Source organism: Schistocerca cancellata, chromosome 4 (assembly GCF_023864275.1).
Source record: "Schistocerca cancellata isolate TAMUIC-IGC-003103 chromosome 4, iqSchCanc2.1, whole genome shotgun sequence".
Taxonomy (NCBI): Eukaryota; Metazoa; Arthropoda; class Insecta; order Orthoptera; family Acrididae; genus Schistocerca; species Schistocerca cancellata.
The window spans coordinates 681992816-682012532 of record NC_064629.1 but is presented as its reverse complement, the minus strand read 5'-3'; the positions used below and the strand labels follow the sequence as shown (position 1 = coordinate 682012532).

General features: G+C 42.9%; 1 protein-coding gene across 1 annotated transcript in view; it reads left to right on the top strand.

Annotated features, from left to right (window-relative positions):
• The first annotated feature begins 2533 nt into the window (after positions 1-2533).
• Positions 2534-19717, top strand: part of LOC126184380 (secreted frizzled-related protein 1-like) — a 403479-nt gene continuing 386295 nt past the window's right edge. The window contains exon 1 of the mRNA XM_049926765.1: positions 2534-3023. Coding sequence (XP_049782722.1) covers positions 2534-3023 — 490 coding nt within the window. The remainder of the gene's footprint in view (positions 3024-19717) is intronic.

Genomic DNA, 19717 nt, shown 5'->3' with positions numbered 1-19717 from the left:
CTTACTTAAACCTAACTAACCTAAGGATATCACACACATACATGCCCGAGGCAGGATTCGAACCTGCGACCGTTGCGGTCGCGCGGCTCCAGACTGTAGCGCCCTGAACCGCTCGGCCACTTCTGCCGGCTAATCGAGAGATCAATGCACCGGCAACACTTTCACAATTATGGACGGCTATGGAGGCAGAATGGATCAATATTTGTGCAAGAGACCTCCAATTACTTGTTGAGTCCACGCCAGGTCGAGTTCTACATCTACATACATACTCCGCAATCCACCTTACGGTGCGTGGCGGAGGGTACCTCGAGCCACAACTAGCATCTTCTCTCCCTGTTCCACTCCCGAACAGAACGAGGGAAAAAATGACTGCCTATATGGCTCTGTACTAGCCCTAATCTCTCTTATCTTATCTTTGTGGTCTTTCCGCGAAATGTAAGTTGGCGGCAGTAAAATTGCACTGCAGTCAGCCTCAAATGCTGGTTCTCTAAATTTCTTCAGTAGCGATTCACGAAAAGAGCGCCTCCTTTCTTCTAGAGACTCCCACCCGAGTTCCTGAAGCATTTCCGTAACACTCGCGTGATGATCAAACCTACCAGTAACAAATCCAGCAGCCCGCCTCTGAATTGCTTCTATGTCCTCCCTCAATCCGACCTGATAGGGATCCCAAATGCTCGAGCAGTACTCAAGAATAGGTCGTATTAGTGTTTTATAAGCGGTCTCCTTTACAGATGAACCACATCTTCCAAAAATTCTACCAATGAACCGAAAACAACTATCCGCCTTCCCCACAACTGCCATTACATGCTTGTCCCACTTCGTATCGCTCTGCAATGTTACGCCCAAATATTTAATCCACGTGATTGTGTCAAGCGCTACACTACTAATGGAGTATTCAAACATTACAGGATTCTTTTTCCTGTTTATCTGCATTAATTTACATTTATCTATATTTAGAGTTAGCTGCCACTCTTTACACCAATCACAAATCCTGTCCAAGTCATCTTGTACCCTCCTACAGTCACTCAACGACGACACCTTCCCGTACACCACTGCATCATCAGCAAACAGCCGCACATTGCTATCCACTCTATCCAAAAGGTCATTTATGTAGATAGAAAACAACAGCGGAGCTACCACACTTCCCTGGGGCACTCCAGATGATACCCTCACCTCCGATGAACACTCACCATCGAGGACAAAGTACTGGGTACTTAAGAAGTCTTCTAGCCACTCGGCTACTGCAGTTGTTGTTGTTGTTGTTGTTGTTGTGGTCTTCAGTCCTGAGACTGGTTTGATGAAGCTTTCCATGCTACTCTATCCTGTGCAAGCTTCTTAATCTCACAGTACGTACTGCAACCTACATCCTTCTGAATCTGTTTAGTGTATTCATCTCTTGGTCTCCCTCTGCGATTTTTACCCTCCACGCTGCCCTTCAATACTAAATTGGTGATCCCTTGATGCCTCAGAACATGTCCTACCAACCGATCCATTCTTCTAGTCAAGTTGTGCCACAAACTCCTCTTCTCCCCAATCCTATTCAATATCTCCTCATTAGTTATATGATCTACCCATCTAATCTTCAGCATTCTTCTGTAGCACCACATTTCGAAAGCTTCTATTCTCTTCTTGTCCCAACTATTTATCATCCATGTTACACTTCCATACATAGCTACGCTCCATACAAATACTTTTAGAAATGACTTCCTGACACTTAAATCTATACTCGATGTTAACAAATTTCTCTTCTTCAGAAACGCTTTCCATTGCCAGTCTACATTTTATATCCTCTCTACTTCGACCATCATCAGTTATTTTGCTCCCCAAATAGCAAAACTCCTTTACTACTTTAAGTGTCTCATTTCCTAATCTAATTCCCTCAGCATCACCCGACTTAATTCGACTACATTCCATTATCCTCGTTTTGCTTTTGTTGATGTTCATCTTGTATCCTCCTTTCAAGACACTGTCCATTCGGTTCAACTGGTATTCCAAGTCCTTTGCTGTCTCTGACAGAATTACAATATCATCGGCGAACCTTAAAGTTTTTATTTCTTCTCCATGGATTTTAATACCTACTCCGAATTTTTCTTTCGTTTCCTTTACTGCTTGCTCAATATACAGATTGAACAAAATCGGGGAGAGGCTACAACCCTGTCTCACTCCCTTCCCAACCACTGCTTCCCTTTCATGCCCCTCAACTCTTGTAACTGCCGTACTGCTACTGCAGTATGCCCGGCAAAAGGAGGTCAGACACGGTATTAGGAGGTATCCCATGACTTTTGTCACCTCAGTGTACGTGCGTTACCTCCAAGATGTCTATATTCCAGGTCTTTTCTAAGTAACTGCGTTTTGGTGCCACGCTGGGCGGGCCGTCGCAAAATTTTGCGGCGGAGGGGTGCCGGCGGGTGTCGGCGGCGCGGCGGGCGCGGGCGTTGGGCGAGGTCGGCGGCACGTGGCCCGGCGTGTCACGTGACGCGCGCCGCTCGGGCCGAGGCAGCGGCGCGGCCGCGGCGGCAGTCGGCGCGCCGCCATGACGGGACCCGGAGCTGCCGCGTGGCTGTGGCTGGCGCTGGCCGCAGGCGCAGCCGCCGCCGCCGCGCGCCGCTCGCTCGCCTACTGGGGCGGGCTGGGCGCCGGCCGGCCCTCGCAGCCCATCTGCGTCGACATCCCGCGCAACATGAGCCTCTGCCACGGCATCGGCTACCTCAAGATGCGGCTGCCCAACCTGCTGGAGCACGACACCATGGCCGAGGTGTCGCAGCAGGCGGCGTCCTGGCTCCCTCTGCTCAACGTGCGCTGCCACCCCGACACGCAGCTCTTCCTCTGCTCACTGTTCAGCCCCGTGTGCCTCGACCGCGCCATCTACCCGTGCCGGTCGCTCTGCGACAAGGTGCGCGTCGGCTGCGAGGCGCGCATGAACACCTACGGCTTCCCGTGGCCCGACATGTTCCGCTGCGACAGGTTCCCTGTGGATAACGACATGTGCATCACGCCGCAGGCGCGCGACGACGCCGCCGCCGGTGAGTCGCACGCCCACTTCTCTGGCAGCTGCAGCAGGCGCTTCATTTTCAGTTGCCACGTGCGGTACTGCGTTCATTGTTGCAACGTGCACCCCCGTACTGTCTCTTTGGGTGGAGGGAAGCACTGCAGGAACCGTCACTGGCGACCTGACAAATATCGTAGCCAATTTTTTATTTTATTACATTAGATTTTTTGCCCCGTAGATACACGGCAAGGTGTAGACATGTCGTAAAGTGAAAATACGTAATACGTATTTAAAAGAAAAGCTATAGTTCCTTCCACAGATCCTGAGTTAAATGGTCCTCGGGGATGAGGAATTAATGGAAAGGTCTGCACGTCCCTATTATTCTGAAATTCATTTGCTCGAAGGAATACTTCTAATCTAATCTAAATTGACCCCGTCTAAATCTGTATGTCCTGTCAGGCCTTTGAACGGTTTCTCCCGATATTGGTCCATTGTTACTGTACTATCTCTCGGAGTTTACTTGTACTCTTCCCAGACGGTAATGGATATCATTCACTCCAATCTCAAATAATGCTATAGCTTGACACTTTCACGAAAACAAGAAAGAGCGCCAGATATTTGTTGAGAACACCAGAGAGTTGGGGTATCCTGATATTTTTTATTATTACATGGATCTGATCAGCCAGTCGTTGTTGTGTTAAAAATTTTAATTCTGGGTATCTGGTAATAAATGTTGTGTATCTTGTGATCTGTATCCAGTTGCGTTGGTTCCTAAGTTTGTTGCTTGGTAATAACAGAACATGAGGTGTCGGTTAACTTCATCTGACCAACTCATCCTCTGTCTTTGTTTTCCTTCTAGGGTGGTTGCAGGAAGCATATCCTGCAAAACACCTCTATTTGGATTTAAATCATTTTCCATGTGGCTAGCAGTCTCGTTACCATTGTGGACGGGCATAGGGTCAAGCGTCGTCCCCGACCATGACAGCGCTTGTCCGAGGCTTCATTAGTTCTGTCCTCAACCAACTAATCACACTAAATGGGGGTTAGCCCTGTTAGTGGTTTTTTCTTTTCATCGCCTTTTACGACTGGCAGAATATACCGGAGGCCTATTCTTTTCCCGGTCCTTCACGGGGTTTATTATTATTATTATTATTATTATTATTAGTAATATAGTAGATTAATGTGTCAATTGTGGGGTTCATTACTCACGACATACCAACCCCAAGGCCATTCCTTCAATTGGGTATGAAGTGACACAATTACGTAAGAGCAGTCGCGATTGTGACAAAGCCTTTGATTCATTCGTAGGATTATCTTCGTTTTCTCTGTCATTTGCATGATCTATAGGCCTACTAGTATACAGCTTAAATGTACAGAGTCTATATCATATTAGGTTAACAGAGAACCTGATGCATACTCAGAGAAGAGCAACAAGAGTGGTCAAATACTGTACTAAAAGTTGTTTTTTAATGGACAGAAAACTAGTCGCATGATAATTTTCATTATTATAATGTGATCACTATGCTTTCCATCAAAAATAATTTATAGTTAAGTAGGTGCCAACATAGCATCTGGTTAGTTTTTTTTTTATTTATTTTTTTTTTTAATGAGGAAGTTAACACGCTAGTGCTCAAGGTAAGGCCCTTAATTTCTCACGGAAAGCTCATGGGAAAGAATTCCAATATTCGATTTGTGGAACAGGCTCCATGAAAACCTCACACAGAACCTATAAACTCCAGAGAAATGGAAGAAACCATAATGCCGCACAACACAAAGTACTCTCAGCTATGCACTTTAATTTGTCAAGTTTAGATGTAGATAAAAAAAAAACAGGAAATCTATACATTATTTTTTTTACTTCTTAAATTTTCCGCCTGTTGATTGGGCTCCTTTTTCCGTTTCCCTTCCGTCAGTCTCCATGACAAACTTTCGTCTAAGAATATTTGCAGAAATGTACGGATGATCTTCCAGTCAACTTCAGCGTAGCTCTTCTTCAGGTCCGATGCTGGTACTTTTAGACGTATTCTGATCCACTGTTTGCTAGCGACATGCAGTGAGTGCACAAGCTGACTATACTGTGAGAGGTGGTGGAGTGGTTGGCACATTGGATTTTTAATCGAGTGGTGCGGGGTTGAAATCCTCTTTCAGCCATCCTGATTTACGTTTTCCGTGACTTCTCTAAACCGATCAAGGTGATGTTCTGGATGTTTCCCATGAAAAGGACACGGCCGATTTCCTTCTTCATCCTTGCCTTATCCTATATGGTATTATTGCTAATAACCTCGTCGTCAGTTGGACGTTGAATCCCAACTTTCCTCTCTTTTCAGCTGTTCATGTCAGATTAGGCCAACAGGAAACTTTGTGCTTATACACACCTAAATCTTCCATCCTTCTCGTTGAAAATTGCAGCAAAAGTTCTCGTACTTCCCTATCCAACAATAATAGGTGTTACTGCCGCCGAGGTACAGTTACGGCTCCGTTAGTGACAAAGCATACGGTACGTGAACTATAACTACTCTTTAAGTACGTCTAATGAAGTCCTTTATCTTACATATCTTAATAACTTGACTCCATACATTAACGAGAACTGTAGAGAATCTCGGTCTGAGTGAAAACAAATGCTCGCAACTTAATGGGTTTTTAACAGGTAACAGTAAATGGAAGTCACTGCAGACATGGCTATTTTATGATGAATATGAAATCCACTACATCAACGTTTGGGGCGAAATACAGCTAGTAAATGGCTTGTAAATGTTACGATGGAAAAGCTGTCATAAACTGTTGTGGTTGTTCTATGCCTTATTTGTGTGCATTGGAAGTATGTGTCATAATATAAGAGCTTTGTTCACCTCTGCTACGAATGGCTTCCCAGAAGCGCAGTACTTTGTGGTCCATCTCGATAACATTTGTATAAAAACAGTCACACTTTTGTTTATTGATTTTATACCAGCTACAGGTCGGCTGTATTATCTGTGAGATGTAACTGTAGTGTTTCGAGTGGACGCACTAACATTACGAAATGTTTAAGTGAATCCATCAGTAGTCATATTAAGTATTTCAGTCTTAATTAACATAATCGATATTGTCATCTGTAGAAATTTGTTGTTTCAAATGGACAACTTTAAATACGCTACTGCACATTTAACGGATTCCACATATGTGTGTTCTTGTTATTATTTATTCTTGCCCATAACCACGTTGTCCCACAGAGAACACAGCATTTGGTCAGAAGTGTTGCGGGAGTGAACATCTACAGTGATATTTTGCGCATCTAGAGTCGAGCAGCAATGTAAAATAGATATTTATGCTAAATTTCCACTGGTGTCTTAATATGCCCCAGTGATAGTCTCGGTTACCCACATGTTTTAATTTTAGTAGATGACATGCACGTGAAGATCCGGTATCAAACCTCGAAATACACCGTACAGTATTAATTAACTAAATGCTTATTCCTTATGGTTTTCAAACTGTCTTACATCATCGTTCAAGCAGTGATTTCCTACAACTATATATATTACTAGATATATAAAAATACTAATAACTGCTTATGGATTAATGGACTTGGTGATGTGAACAACTGCAGCACATACTCGTTTAGGGAAATCAGCTACTCTCGTAGAAACATTTGCTGCTCTCTGCGGTAACCGAGTACTCAGTTTATGACATCGTTATCTCGAAATCTTAAATGCTGTTATGTGTGAAGTTAACACTGTGTAGGGCACAAATATCACAATCTCGTTTGAGAGTAAGTCTATGGCTGTACAACTGTCCGAAATTCCTCGAAGATGTTCAATTATGTATGACTCACTTTACATATAGAAGAATTATGTTTATTTGCTTGTGTACTCTTAAGGTGAACGTGACGTAATGAGAACAAAAAGATGCACAGTCAGTGAATATTGCAGACTTACGGGGAAACACATGTCAACTGTTTCGTGAATTAAAAAAAAAAGTGTGGGCTGCACGAAGATAGCTTTTTCCTTTGTATTCAACAAGGCTGGGGCATCAGCCGAGACACCTTCTTAAAAACGGTCCAATTATACAACTGCATGACGGAAGACCTAAGTCAACAGTCCAGACAAAGAACCAAAGCACAAGCGACCACGTTCGTGATGGTAGGCAGGTGACGCCGATCGTAGCTGCTGCGACAGAGAAGAGTGAACGAGAAATATTTTGTCTTTACTGACATCGTGCGTCCTCTTTCACGATCCTGAAACAAAATAATCGTACAGCTCGACCTGGGTGGTTGACCAGGACCTGAGATGCCAGTTCAGTGCTGACAGAAGTTCACAGAGATTGAAGCTTCAGCACAGTGAAAAACTTACCTTTCTGAATGCTCACGTGACAGTTAGGTCACGTGAGAATAAAGTGCCAAATGCTTGTAAGTTCATGTTCCACTCTGTTAGACTGTACGATAGAAATACCGGAATCGTATTCGTATTAGTGATCCTTCGCTACTGATACAATGTCTTCTTCGCTCAATATAATGAAAGGTTTCATATCGTTGGCAGTTTCGCTACAAAAACTTGTTCCTGGCGATGGTACAATTCATTGCAAAGTTCTCTGGTGTAAATATCTTCTGTAGATCTAGCAAATGCTTTGCAACTCACTGTCTCCCATTGTTACATACGTGGAGAGATATTCTAAGAGTTTAAGGAAGTGTGGAAAACCAGTTACTGTTAATCTGGTGCAGTCAAATCGTGAAGACGAGCACGTATTATTCTCGGTTTATTGAGTACACCGTGACAGAACAGAGAGGTTCCGGAACAGCTCTAGATATGAGGAAGTATTTGTCTGAAATAACACAGAACGCGATGACACAGAGAAACCCACTGGGGTTCCCATTGTCACGTCAGTATGTCCCTGTCAAACTGCCTGTCAGTTCCACGTCACTTCTAAGGTCTTTATCAGACACAGCCACCCAGCTCAGAGCAGCACCGATTTTTGGTATTCAGGTCGAGGGCTGTATAGCTCATTGTGCTTCCCCTTCGCATGATGGATGATTATTTGAAACATTGTTCTAAAATTACAATAGATGTGTAAAATGTGTAAGGAGTAAACTCTAGACCTTCTATCACTTCTTACAGAACACACTCTACATTGAGGAGTTTATACAGGACGCATATTACCCACAGACATTTAGTTAGAAGTTAGATTAGATATAGAGAACTGCTGTGAGGCATACGTCAAAAGTAATCCAAATTTCTTTTGTCGTTGCTGTTGACATTAGAAGCGAATGATGAAATTAAAAAACAACCCACCGTCTCTGAATTATATTGTTGGTATTTCATGGGCACGTTTCCGTAGAGTAAGTAAACAGAAATTATGACAGTTTAAATGGATAAAAATACTTGTCGCGAGAGGGTTCAGGGGATTTGCCAGTTATGTTAACTCGTTATCAGCGCATGTACTGTCAAATGCTTGCACAGTCTAAAATTTGGTGGAGGAACACTTGTCTCCCTCAGTGTACCTCAGAATTTTTGTAGAGCTTGGTGAATTCCTGATAAAATAGAAACATAAACGGGAAATGAGACATTCGAACCATAATGCAAAACACCTGTAGATTTAAATAAAAAATAATGTTATTAGCACTGTCACTGAAGTCTGCCGATTTTCGGGGTAGCACTGAAAGAGAACCTTGTTAATCTATATGTCAGGTTTTTAATCTCGCTAGATATATTTATCAGTATTCGAAGGTAGGAAGAAAGAAACATTAGGTGTGTCACGTCGTCGGACCTCGTGGTTTAGCGGTAAAGCACGTGCCTAGAAACCTAGAGGTCGCGGTACCAAATCTCGGTCGAGTCACGGAAATTTTCGGTCTGCATTTGCTCTGCCTTCACCATTCAACGATTTGAGGAGTTGCCAGGAACAACACGTGATTTGCATTCCACGTTAAAATGTAGGTCCCTTTTTCCCATTACTGTACCCTGTCAACGACGATGTTATCAGTGAAGCACAAGGTCGGATTAAACAATGATAGCCGGCCAGAGTGGGCGAGAGGTTCTAGGCGCTACAGTCTGTAGCCGCGCGACCGCTACGGTCGCAGGTTACAATCCTGCCTCTGGCATGGATGTGTGTGATGTCCTTAGGTTAGTTAGGTTTAAGTAGTTCTAAGTTCTAGGGGACTGATGACCACAGATGTTAAGTCCCATAGTGCTCAGAACCATTTGAACAACAATAAGAAGCAGTATACTGTTGCAGAAAGTGATCGTATAGTAGTCACCAGAGGGCTGAAATTAAAATGTACACAAGACACATAATGACCAGTCCAGCAGCATGTCCTCACTAATTTCTGTTGATGTTAAGAGGACCACGTTGGATAATGATAGTTCAGACCCTCGTAACGATACAAATGTTTATAATGAAGAAAATCAACGACAGAAAATCTGCCGTGTAAAAATTTGGTCTTAGCTTCAGCCTCAGCTGCTGTTAGGGAAACCCGAGCACAAACTCAACATACGACTGTTACTTTTCCATAGTATCAGATATAGTCAGGCAATGACACACTCATTTCTTGAATAAGCCCACTGTCGATTTCTCGACGGATGTGAGCTCTTAACCTTCCTTCCTTCTCAGTTCTCCATCGTTCCTTTCTGATTCATTGTTTCCGCTGTTTCGCGGAACCAACGAAATAGAATGCTTAAATGAATCCATATTGGAACCTTGTATCTTCTGCCGTCATTCCGTTAGGAGAGAGTATGAATCTTTCCCAGAAAAGTGATAATAAACGGAATAACTATAAAACCGAAATAAAGTCACGCGACGTTGGCGCTGCAAAATGCCCATAAGTTAAGTAAGGTTAACTGGAAAATATTATTCCTGATATTGAGAATTGTAAACAACGAGATGACATTTAAATGTAGGATGCCTATAGGACGAGAAATAAAAAGGGTCGTTCACATCACCAATGAAATGAACATACCAAAAAAATGGTTCAAATGGCTCTCAGCACTATTGGACTTAACATCTGAGGTCATCAGTCCCCTAAAACTTAGAACTACTTAAATCTAACTAACCTAAGTACATCACACACATCCATGCCCGAGGCAGGATTCGAACCTGCGACCGTAGCAGTCGCGCGGTTCCGGACTGAAGCGCCTAGAACCGCTCGGCCACCGTGGCCGGCAATGAACATAACATAAACGAAACAAATGAACTAAAATGAATTTTATTCCTAGTGATTCTCTGAATGAGAATTTCATACATTAGCTGCAATGAGCATAGCTTATTACCCAATTGTGACATGAAAATTTGTTTTGGGGCGGAACGCGAATCTGGCTTTCTCGCTTATCGTTAGCGATTGCCAGAATTATTTTGGCTATCCGTGCACGTTCTCCGGATCGATCCAAACCGCCATTTATCACTGACCACTTCCTTATATCGTAGTCTTATGTACGCCTCTCTTTAAGCTCGCAACATTACTTGATTGCTTCTCAGGGACAATGACGCTACTACAAGGAATTGAGACCATTTTATCGTCTTATGCCCCACCTCGGCTTATGATACTTACATGTGATTTGACGGTCAGCAGCTATACGAAATATTATTCCAAATTATTCGCTGAACGTGAATTTCATGACCTCAGTAGTTTGGATCTAGCCGAGGAGCGTGCACGGATATCCGAAACGGTTAAAGCGACCGTCGCGATAAGCAAGAAATTTGGGCTCGGGTACAAATCTTCATGTCGCAATTGAACAATACATCTATATTCACCACAGCTGACGTCTTGAAAGTCGCATTCAGCGAATAATTTGGAATAATATTTCATTTAGTTACGACCTCCTCAACTGCTATCACGAGGCTGAATTTCATACAATTACTGATCGTCAAATCATATGTAAGTAACATGCATATATTATGCAGCTAAAATTCTGAGAGAAGAACTTCTTTGAAGTTTGAAAAGTAGAGGAGAGGTGCTGGCGGATGTAAAGCTGTGTGGGCGGGTCGCTATTTCTGCTCGGGTAACTCAGTCAGTAGAGCATTTTCCGGCGAAAGGCAAAGGTTCTGAGTACGAACGTCGCTCAGACACACAGTTTTAATCTGCCAGCAAGATCCTTTACGCGACTCTGGAAAGATAAAAATGTATTATCGATTAGATTTTTTGCGTACAGGCGTAAAAACCACATTTCTTCACTGGATATTTCGACTTTATACAGTTCGGGCATCTTCCGAGTGAGCCTCTAGGCTGCAGCTACAGTACTCGCCCGTCGTTTTAAAGCCACAGACCGCGCCACTGAGCATGCGCTCACAGATACACGAATTTTTGAGAAATGTAGATTATGATATACAGCACTGTGACAGCTTTATAATCTTATAACAAGGACGTGGAAACAGTGAACTGCTATTTCGAGAGGAACAGGGAAAATAACATGTCTTCGATTATTGCTATTGCTTCAGACCCTGCAGCAATTAGGACCCCAAGGGTAGAGAACGTTCGTGTACTATGCTCTGCGCCTCCTCACGGCCACTGTGGTAAGATTCTGCCAGCTCCAGATAACAGAAGCTGTATTCGTACACCGTATCTAATGCTGGGTGGTCCATATTAAAAATTAATGTTTTCAAATGATTCGATTGATTCACGTACACCACATAGAGATGATGACTACTGACTCATCGAAAATCGTGATGTCTGCATCAGTATTTGTCAAGACCTTACAGTCTGAAAAAAATATATATTAAATTCATATATATTAAATTCATCAAGAAAATGCCCTTCTGATTCGATTATACAAAAATAACCAACAAAAAATCCAGTAGCCATTTTGTAATACACTATTAAACTTCCATTTACACCTATAGATACACTCCACAAGCCAATTTACGGTACATTGTTCAATATTACAAAGGCATGCTGAAAAGTAATACCTCCGAATTTTTTATGTGAAAACTCGTAAGGATCTTTAAATAAAACAAAGTTTATTAACATTCTACATCTCAATTATTGACGTCTACATATTTATTTGCCAACATAGTTACTCTTGCGTTGATAGCGTCACTGTAGAATATTTTACTTTCTTCAGGGAGCCGCAACCTCACCTCTGCTTGCGCCGCTTCATCGCCATCAAAGTGAAGTGTTCGAAGGTGGTTTTTAAGTTTTGGAAACTGATGGAGCTCTGTCGCACACGTTGAGGCTAGCATCGCCTTCCCTTCACTACGAGCGTGAATAAGCCAAAATCGCACATTACCATACACATATTTCATGATTTCGGTTAGAGGGACGTTTTCTGCGATTAGAAATTCAACTAGAACACGCTGTTCCTCACGCTCCAACATACATTGATGAGCCAAAACATTATGACTACCTGCTTAACAGCTTGTTTGGCTATCTTTAGAACGAAATACATCACTGATTCCCCGTATCAGGGATCCGACAGCTTATCGGTAGGTTTGTGGAGGTATGTTGCACTAGATGTCTACGCACAAGCCACGTAATTCGCGCAAATAACGGGCCACTAATTTGCGAACGCGGTGATGGCGCCCGATAGCGATCCAAATGGATTCCATAGGATTTACGTCAGACGAGTTTGATCGCTGAGACATCAACGTGAGTTCATTATAATGCTCCTCAAACGAGAGTAGGACATTTCTGGCTCCGAGACTAGGGCATTTATACTGCTGAAAGATGACATCGCCGCCGGGGGAAGACATCAAGCAAAGTCGTGCAGGTGGTTTGCAGCTGTCAGCTTGTCTTCGATTACTACCACAGCTCCCATTTCAAAGGCAGGAGAACGTCTTCCATATCATAATACTGCTCCCTCCAGCCTGCGTCCGTATCGTGCTGTACGTTTCGAGCCGCCGTTCATCTCAATGACGGCGTTTGTGGAGACGACCAGCGACCTAGTGTAGCAAAACTGTGATTCGCCCGAAAAGCCGACTCGTTCGCACTGATCGACGATTGAATCCCGATGCCCCGTGCTCACTGCAGTCGTAAGTGACGATGTCGTTAGAGCAACATGTCAACACGTGGTGGTGGTCTGCTGCGGAGCTCCATGTTCAACAATGTACCATGAACTGTGTGCAGCCGCGGGGGATTAGCCGAGCAGTCTAGGCGCTGCAGACATAGATTGTGCGGCTGGTCCCGGCGGAGGTTCGAGTCCTCCTTCGGGCGTGGGTGTGTGTGTTTGTTCTTAGGATAATTTAGATTAAGTAGTGTGTAAGCTTAGGGACTGATGACCTTAGCAGTTAAGTCCTATAAGATTTCACACACATTTGAACATTTTTTTAACTGTGTGCTCTGAAACACTTGCGTGTGCAAGAGCATTGTGCTCTTTCGGCAGAGATACCATATATCACCATCTATTTTACAGAGCAGACAAGCCTACGAACCCCACGTTCTATGAAGAGTCGTGGACGACCAACCATTTGGCGCCTAGTTGTAGTTTCACTGTCCGTCAACCTCTTTCCGTAGATGCTCACGACAGTAGCACGTGAACAATCGACCAATGCTCGTTCACAGCCTCTGCGTAATAATAATATACCCTTTGTCAGAGCCACTTACGTCAATGGATTTCCCAATTTGCAGCCCATATCTTCGCTGCAGTGATCCCCCTTCCGGGTCTGCTCTGCTTATATGCTTTTGTTCCCACGACACGTGCCCGTAACGCCACTAGGCGGCGTCCAACGTCTCTCTGGGCAGTGGTCATAATGTTTTGGCTTATCGCTGTAGTTACACGGAACCCTCCAGCTGCAGAGGGATGCAACTTATTTCAGCGAAGCAGGAAAGTCGACCGAGTAATATGCATGGCATATAATACCTCAAAAATTTACGATAAGGTGCTCTTTGAGAAGCTAGTTTTACACCATCACATTGCGTACCGGTTGTCAGTGACATCCGGCATCAAAAATGGCTCTAAGCACTATGGGACTTAACATCTAAGGTCATCAGTCCCCTAGACTTAGAACTACTTAAATCTAACTAACCTAAGGACATCACACACATCCATGCCCGAGGCAGGATTCGAACCTGCGACCGTAGCAGCAGCGCTGTTCCGGACTGAAGCGCCTAGAACCGCTCGGCCACAGCGGCCGGCACATCCTGCATCACTATATGCTGTCATAATATCTGAAATCAGTCAGCAGTGCGATATTGAAGACATTTCAGTAGTTGCCTGATGTCTTCTCACGCGTTCAGTCGTGTACTAGTGTCTGGTTAGCAAAATGTGACGATAAGATGATGATGATGATGATGATGATGGTGATGGTGATGGTGATGACGACGAGGGCGAGGACGATGACGACGGACTTTGTTGTCGATATATTGTACCAACCTGACACTGTGTGTGTTCCCGCGACCACTCTGAGCCGGCCGGAGTGGTCGTGCGGTTCTAGGCGCTACAGTCTGGAGCCGAGCGACCGCTACGGTCGCAGGTTCTAATCCTGCATCGGGCATGGATGTGTGTGATGTCCTTAGGTTAGTTAGGTTTAATTAGTTCTAAGTTCCAGGCGACTGATGACCTCAGAAGTTAAGTCGCATAGTGCTCAGAGCCATTTGAACCATTTTTGACCACTCTGATGAGCGCTGTACAGCAATTTGCTGTGTTGCATACGCATTCGATATATTCAAGAAAAGAATTTAACTTACTACCAGCTTGTAGAACAATCTTCTAGAAGGTCTCCGTGGTTGACGTCATCGTGGAAAACGTGAGTTATAGCCAACAGTATCATACCCCCTCTACTTGAGATACGGATTCTATCGAGGTCTTTCCAACATAGTTCAGTGAACAGGAACTACGACTTGTCCTGTTCATGGTGGCCAAATTCTGGCGAAGAAAATTTCTTCTATCACCATAATTTGATATAGCACAACGACCATAAATGCACTGTCGGATCATAACTGTTCTGAGACGTTCTCTACTAACGTTTGTGATAGTTAAAAATCCCGGAAAGGATGTTTAGCGTGAATCGTAAATTGGAAGATGTTACCGAACGAGATGGTGCATTGATTAAGACACTGGTCTTGTATTCGGGAGGACGCCGGTTCAAATTCCACTCTGGCCATCCAGATATAAGTTTTACGTGAGTTCCCTAAGTCGCTTAAGGCGAATGGCGGGACGATTCCTCTGAAAGGACACGGCCGATTTTCTTCCCCAATCCGAACTTGTGGTCCGATTCGTAATGACCTCGTTGTCAACGAGGGGTCAAACACTAATCTATCTTTTCCTTTTGGGAATGTTTAAAACAGAGTGTCAGCAATAAGTGATTCAGTTAGCAGAAAGCTGGCATACACGTTAAGTCCAGCTGCGTTCTCCCTTTTGCTACTGGAAAGGTCAAACGTGAGAGCAAGAGCCAACGTACCTCGTCGATGTCAAAGGGTGCAATATCTGCATGTGAATGAGTTCAAGTGGAACATTATGATCTGTTCCAGGGAACGTATTTTCTTACCATGCTACTATCGCAATGTTGTGTTTGTGTAACCAATGGACAGAACAGGATTGTATGTGGCTACGAGGGGGTGCTGGCCCCCTCAGTTGCCCATAACACAGGATGACAACTACCTTGACCATATGGCCGTAACGGATAATATAGCTTTGTCTACAGTGTCATCTCGACGCTGGAGTGGGCACCTGAATGCCGCTGATAGAGTGCTGGGTGGCAAAATATATTGTTTCCGCAGGAATCCCGTTTCTATGTGTTCTGTAGAGATGGCTGCATAAGCGTTAGAAGCTACATTGATGACTGCTGTCCAGCAGACTGCATTCTCGAGCAGCATAGCAGAGAAACGCCAGATCCTGTGTTTTAGGCCACCACTGGACAAAAAATACAATATCAACTAATATTTATTGAGGAGAATGTGAACATGGACCGGAGAGTTTCTAGGCAGTTCCTGACTCTCCTTCAGGCACCATATTTCAGCACGACAATGCGCAACCACCTGTGGCGGGAAATGTGATAGATTTCACTCAACAACGATGGGTAGCTCTCCTTACGTTCGTCTGACATGTTGGCCATCGAACGTGTCTGGGATATGATTCATCGTAACTCATTCTTCAGGGTCCTTCAGCAAAACCCGTTGCTGGTTTGTGTCCTTGGACTTCAGGCGACAGCGGTTCCAGTACCCTTTCGACAATGCAATGGTTTCCCTAAATAATTTAAGGCAAATCTAGGATGGTACCTCTGAAAGAGACGCGACCGATTTCCTGCCCCCTCCTTTCTAATTCGAGCTCTGTCACGAATAACCTCATCGTTTTGGCGCTAAACCTTAATTTTCCTTCCTACCTTTCTTCGCATAGTGTGGAGAGAGATTCCGCAGAAATATAGCCATGTTCTCATTAATCCTGTGCCACGAGGTGCTACTTTTCGCTTGTGGATGCTTGACACATACTTATATTTTTTAAGCCAGACGGAATATACAAATCTGCAGTCCTAATTCTGTATGTGCTGTCATGATCCTGATCAGCGGTATAATGTATTCTTCTTGGTGATTGAGCTGTCAGTAACGTCAGAGTAGAACAGAAGTGAAAGAGAAGGCAATGGCAATACCTTACAAATAAATCAGAGAACTAGGAAAAGAAATGAACTGTTTATGTCTGTATGTTCACATAATTTCTGTAAATATGGGAGATCGTCTAAAATAGGTGGTGGGTGTCTCCTACGCTTCTTTGAAAAGCAGGTGCTGATAACCGCGATGTTGAGTGCCCTAAAGATGCACAATAACAATATCTTTGAAAATAATAAGACTCTAATAAAAAAAGTCCTTACTGCAGAAAATAACGGCTTTGTGGTTGCCTTTCTGTGAACGTAATTTATGTTAATGATATAAAACAACAGTTAGGTATGTAGAAAAAAATTGCGGGAGCGTTTGACTAAAGTTCTAGCAAAAGACTATTCGGGCAACTAAGATAAGCTGGTGAAATCTGGTTTGTAAACGCCGATTAATGTTATAAATAACGTCTACCGCAATATGATACAGACATTTCAGAATAAAATTCAGTAGTCAGTCGCACAGATATTTTTATTTCACTTTATCGGTTTCAACAAATTAATGTTATTTTCAGAAGCCTACAAAATTAGTAGTGCTATAAATCAGTAGACCGTGGGCATACATTTATGTAAATTACAAGAAATGTGTTACAAAACTTACTTATTGTTGCTTTTAACTGATGTCGATCTGTTCTACACAGAACCATAATGCCATGACACGACCAAAAATGTACATATTGTATATGATTATTGTAAATACAGATTGATATATTGATAATTTGCGATAAATTAATCACATTTATGTACATAGCGAAATTGTTGTGCTAGCAGCAAGGAACATATATAAAAGCATATAAAAACTATAGATAAGTTACCGTTATATAAAGAAGTTATATATAATGCGTTCGAAAAACATGACACACAGTTCTGATATCTAAAGGGAATGGACTAATTCTCAAATGTATTACATAACTTCTTTATATACCTTAGTTACACTTTTTATATCCTTTTATATGTATTCCTTACTGCTAATACATATATTTGATCCATTTACTGTAAATTATCAATGTGCGTTTATAATAATCACCCACAACATGTACATTTTTGACATGTCATGGTATTATGTTTCCGTGAAGAAGATATTTACATATTGCAAATCAATATCAAGTAATTTTTTGCGATAAACTTCGTACACTTTACATAAATTTAATTTATGGCCAAAGTCTAATGATTTATAACATCCTTAATTTTGTAGGCTTCTCAGGATGACAGATTAATCTGTTGAAGCCGGTAAGGCGAAATAAAAATTTCATTACTACTGACGACTGAATTTTATTCCGAAATATATACTACAGTTGGTGCGAAAATAACAGCTACGAATAAAATCATATATAATACATGGGTGTTAACGTTGCTCTGCCACGGTCGTCATTTATGTAAGATGCACCAGTATCGGAGCTATTAAGTGTGAGGCCGACAGTTACGGAGACGGAAATGTTTTCACTTGGTAAACAAGCATAATTTCGTCCCTGAACCATTTTACGGTTATCCCAGTAAACGGAGTTCAGAACGTGAAACTGCGCAACTTGTCACGGTTTTGTTTGGCTATAAGCGTTAAATTCCAGCCTTCCACGGTGTTAAAACTGGATTCAAAACACGGCCGAACCACGCAGTGAGATGCACTCTGGCGATATTCTCATTTCGGAACCGACACGCGAGTGAATAGGCGATGCAGGCCAGGTAATATCTCGGGCTCCTCTTTTTTGCGTGGACTCCGCGTCGCAGACACCGGCGGATACGACGCGACTATTTCTTTTCCCCGTCCCTTTCTTTTATTTTGCACGATTTATCGATTCGCTCTTGGCTTCGACTGGGAGGCCGGCTTTTTGCTTCTCTTTTTGCGACACGTATCCGGCGCACCCGCCGCCTGCTTCTGATAAAGCGTCCGGCGCTCACATTTCACCGGCGCGCAGGGCCAGTTAACGAGCAGCCATCCCCAGCGTTTTATCACAAAATCCCCTCCGTGCCTTCTCGTCCCGTGGCCTCATAGTTGCCAAAAGAACACGAGTTTCAGGTAGTTGGAACCTACTGTCTCCACGAGGTTTACACAGAGATACACATACAGCAAAATCTTGTTCTTCTTGTTCTGCCACACCAGGATTAGGCATATGGCCTGTGCCGGGCTCACCATCTTTTCCTCGGCGTTTCCATAATCCTTCTTCCAATATGATTGTATTCCATCGCATGTCGAGGGGTTTTCTGAAGTTACGTAGACAATACATGCTCTTCCCAACCCTGCACTCGTCAGTTAATGGGGGTTGTACTCCCAGTTCTTTTCCTGTTTCTTCATTTCTTATTTTTTCTTCTCTTGTGCAGCCTTTCACAGATCAGAGGAATTTCATTTCCGTTGTTTCAAGTTGCCTTATGTCTTTTGATCTTAATGTCTTTCTGCTCCGTGTAGTACTGTGGGTAGCACCACGACTTTATAAAATTTCACTTGGGTTTGGTTCTCTTGTCGTTTTACCTTCAATGTTCTTCTTTCTGAGCCACATGTATGTTGACAGAGGTTAATTTTCCTATTTATGTCCTTCTTTTCTTCAAAAGTTATGTCACGTACTAGATGCTGGAAATGGGACACCTGGTCTGTTGTTATTTAACTGCCAATTGACTTAATTCATATGGGGTACTTTCCTAAAAATGCGATTTTTGTTGTTGTTGATATATCCAGGTTATAATTTAGGCGCATATTGTTTAATCTGTGTATTGCTATTTATAATTTATCCTCACTGCCCTGTATGATTACCTGGTTGTTGGCAAAAAGCATTGTATTTAGAAATTTATCTGTCCCAGTTGTTATACCTTGGGGTATTCTGTCCTTCATCCATTCCCTGACCATGTCGTCGATGTAGATATTAAACAGTGTTGGTGACACACACTATTTTTATCCTCTGTGTCTGGTGTTAGCTCTTTGCCAGTATGTATTGTTATTTTCGTGGCCTTATGTAAACGTTGGCATAATTTTATTTGGTGCCTGGGGAAAACATCACTATAAATAATCTTAACGAGCTGGTAATGCTGAATTATTTCGTGCTGTTAGCCCATTCTTTCACTTTTCGGATTCTTCATTTACTATTAAGCTTTTCACTATATTTATGATGACTTTTGTTTGTTTCACAGTAATGTGTAATCCCTGGTGTGTTTTTGGTCCTCTGTTCCACTGAATTAGTTACTGTTTGTTTATAATAGTGCATCGTCTCGGATATAAGCTTAATTGCAGCACCATCTCTTAATGCAAATATAATGCAAAGA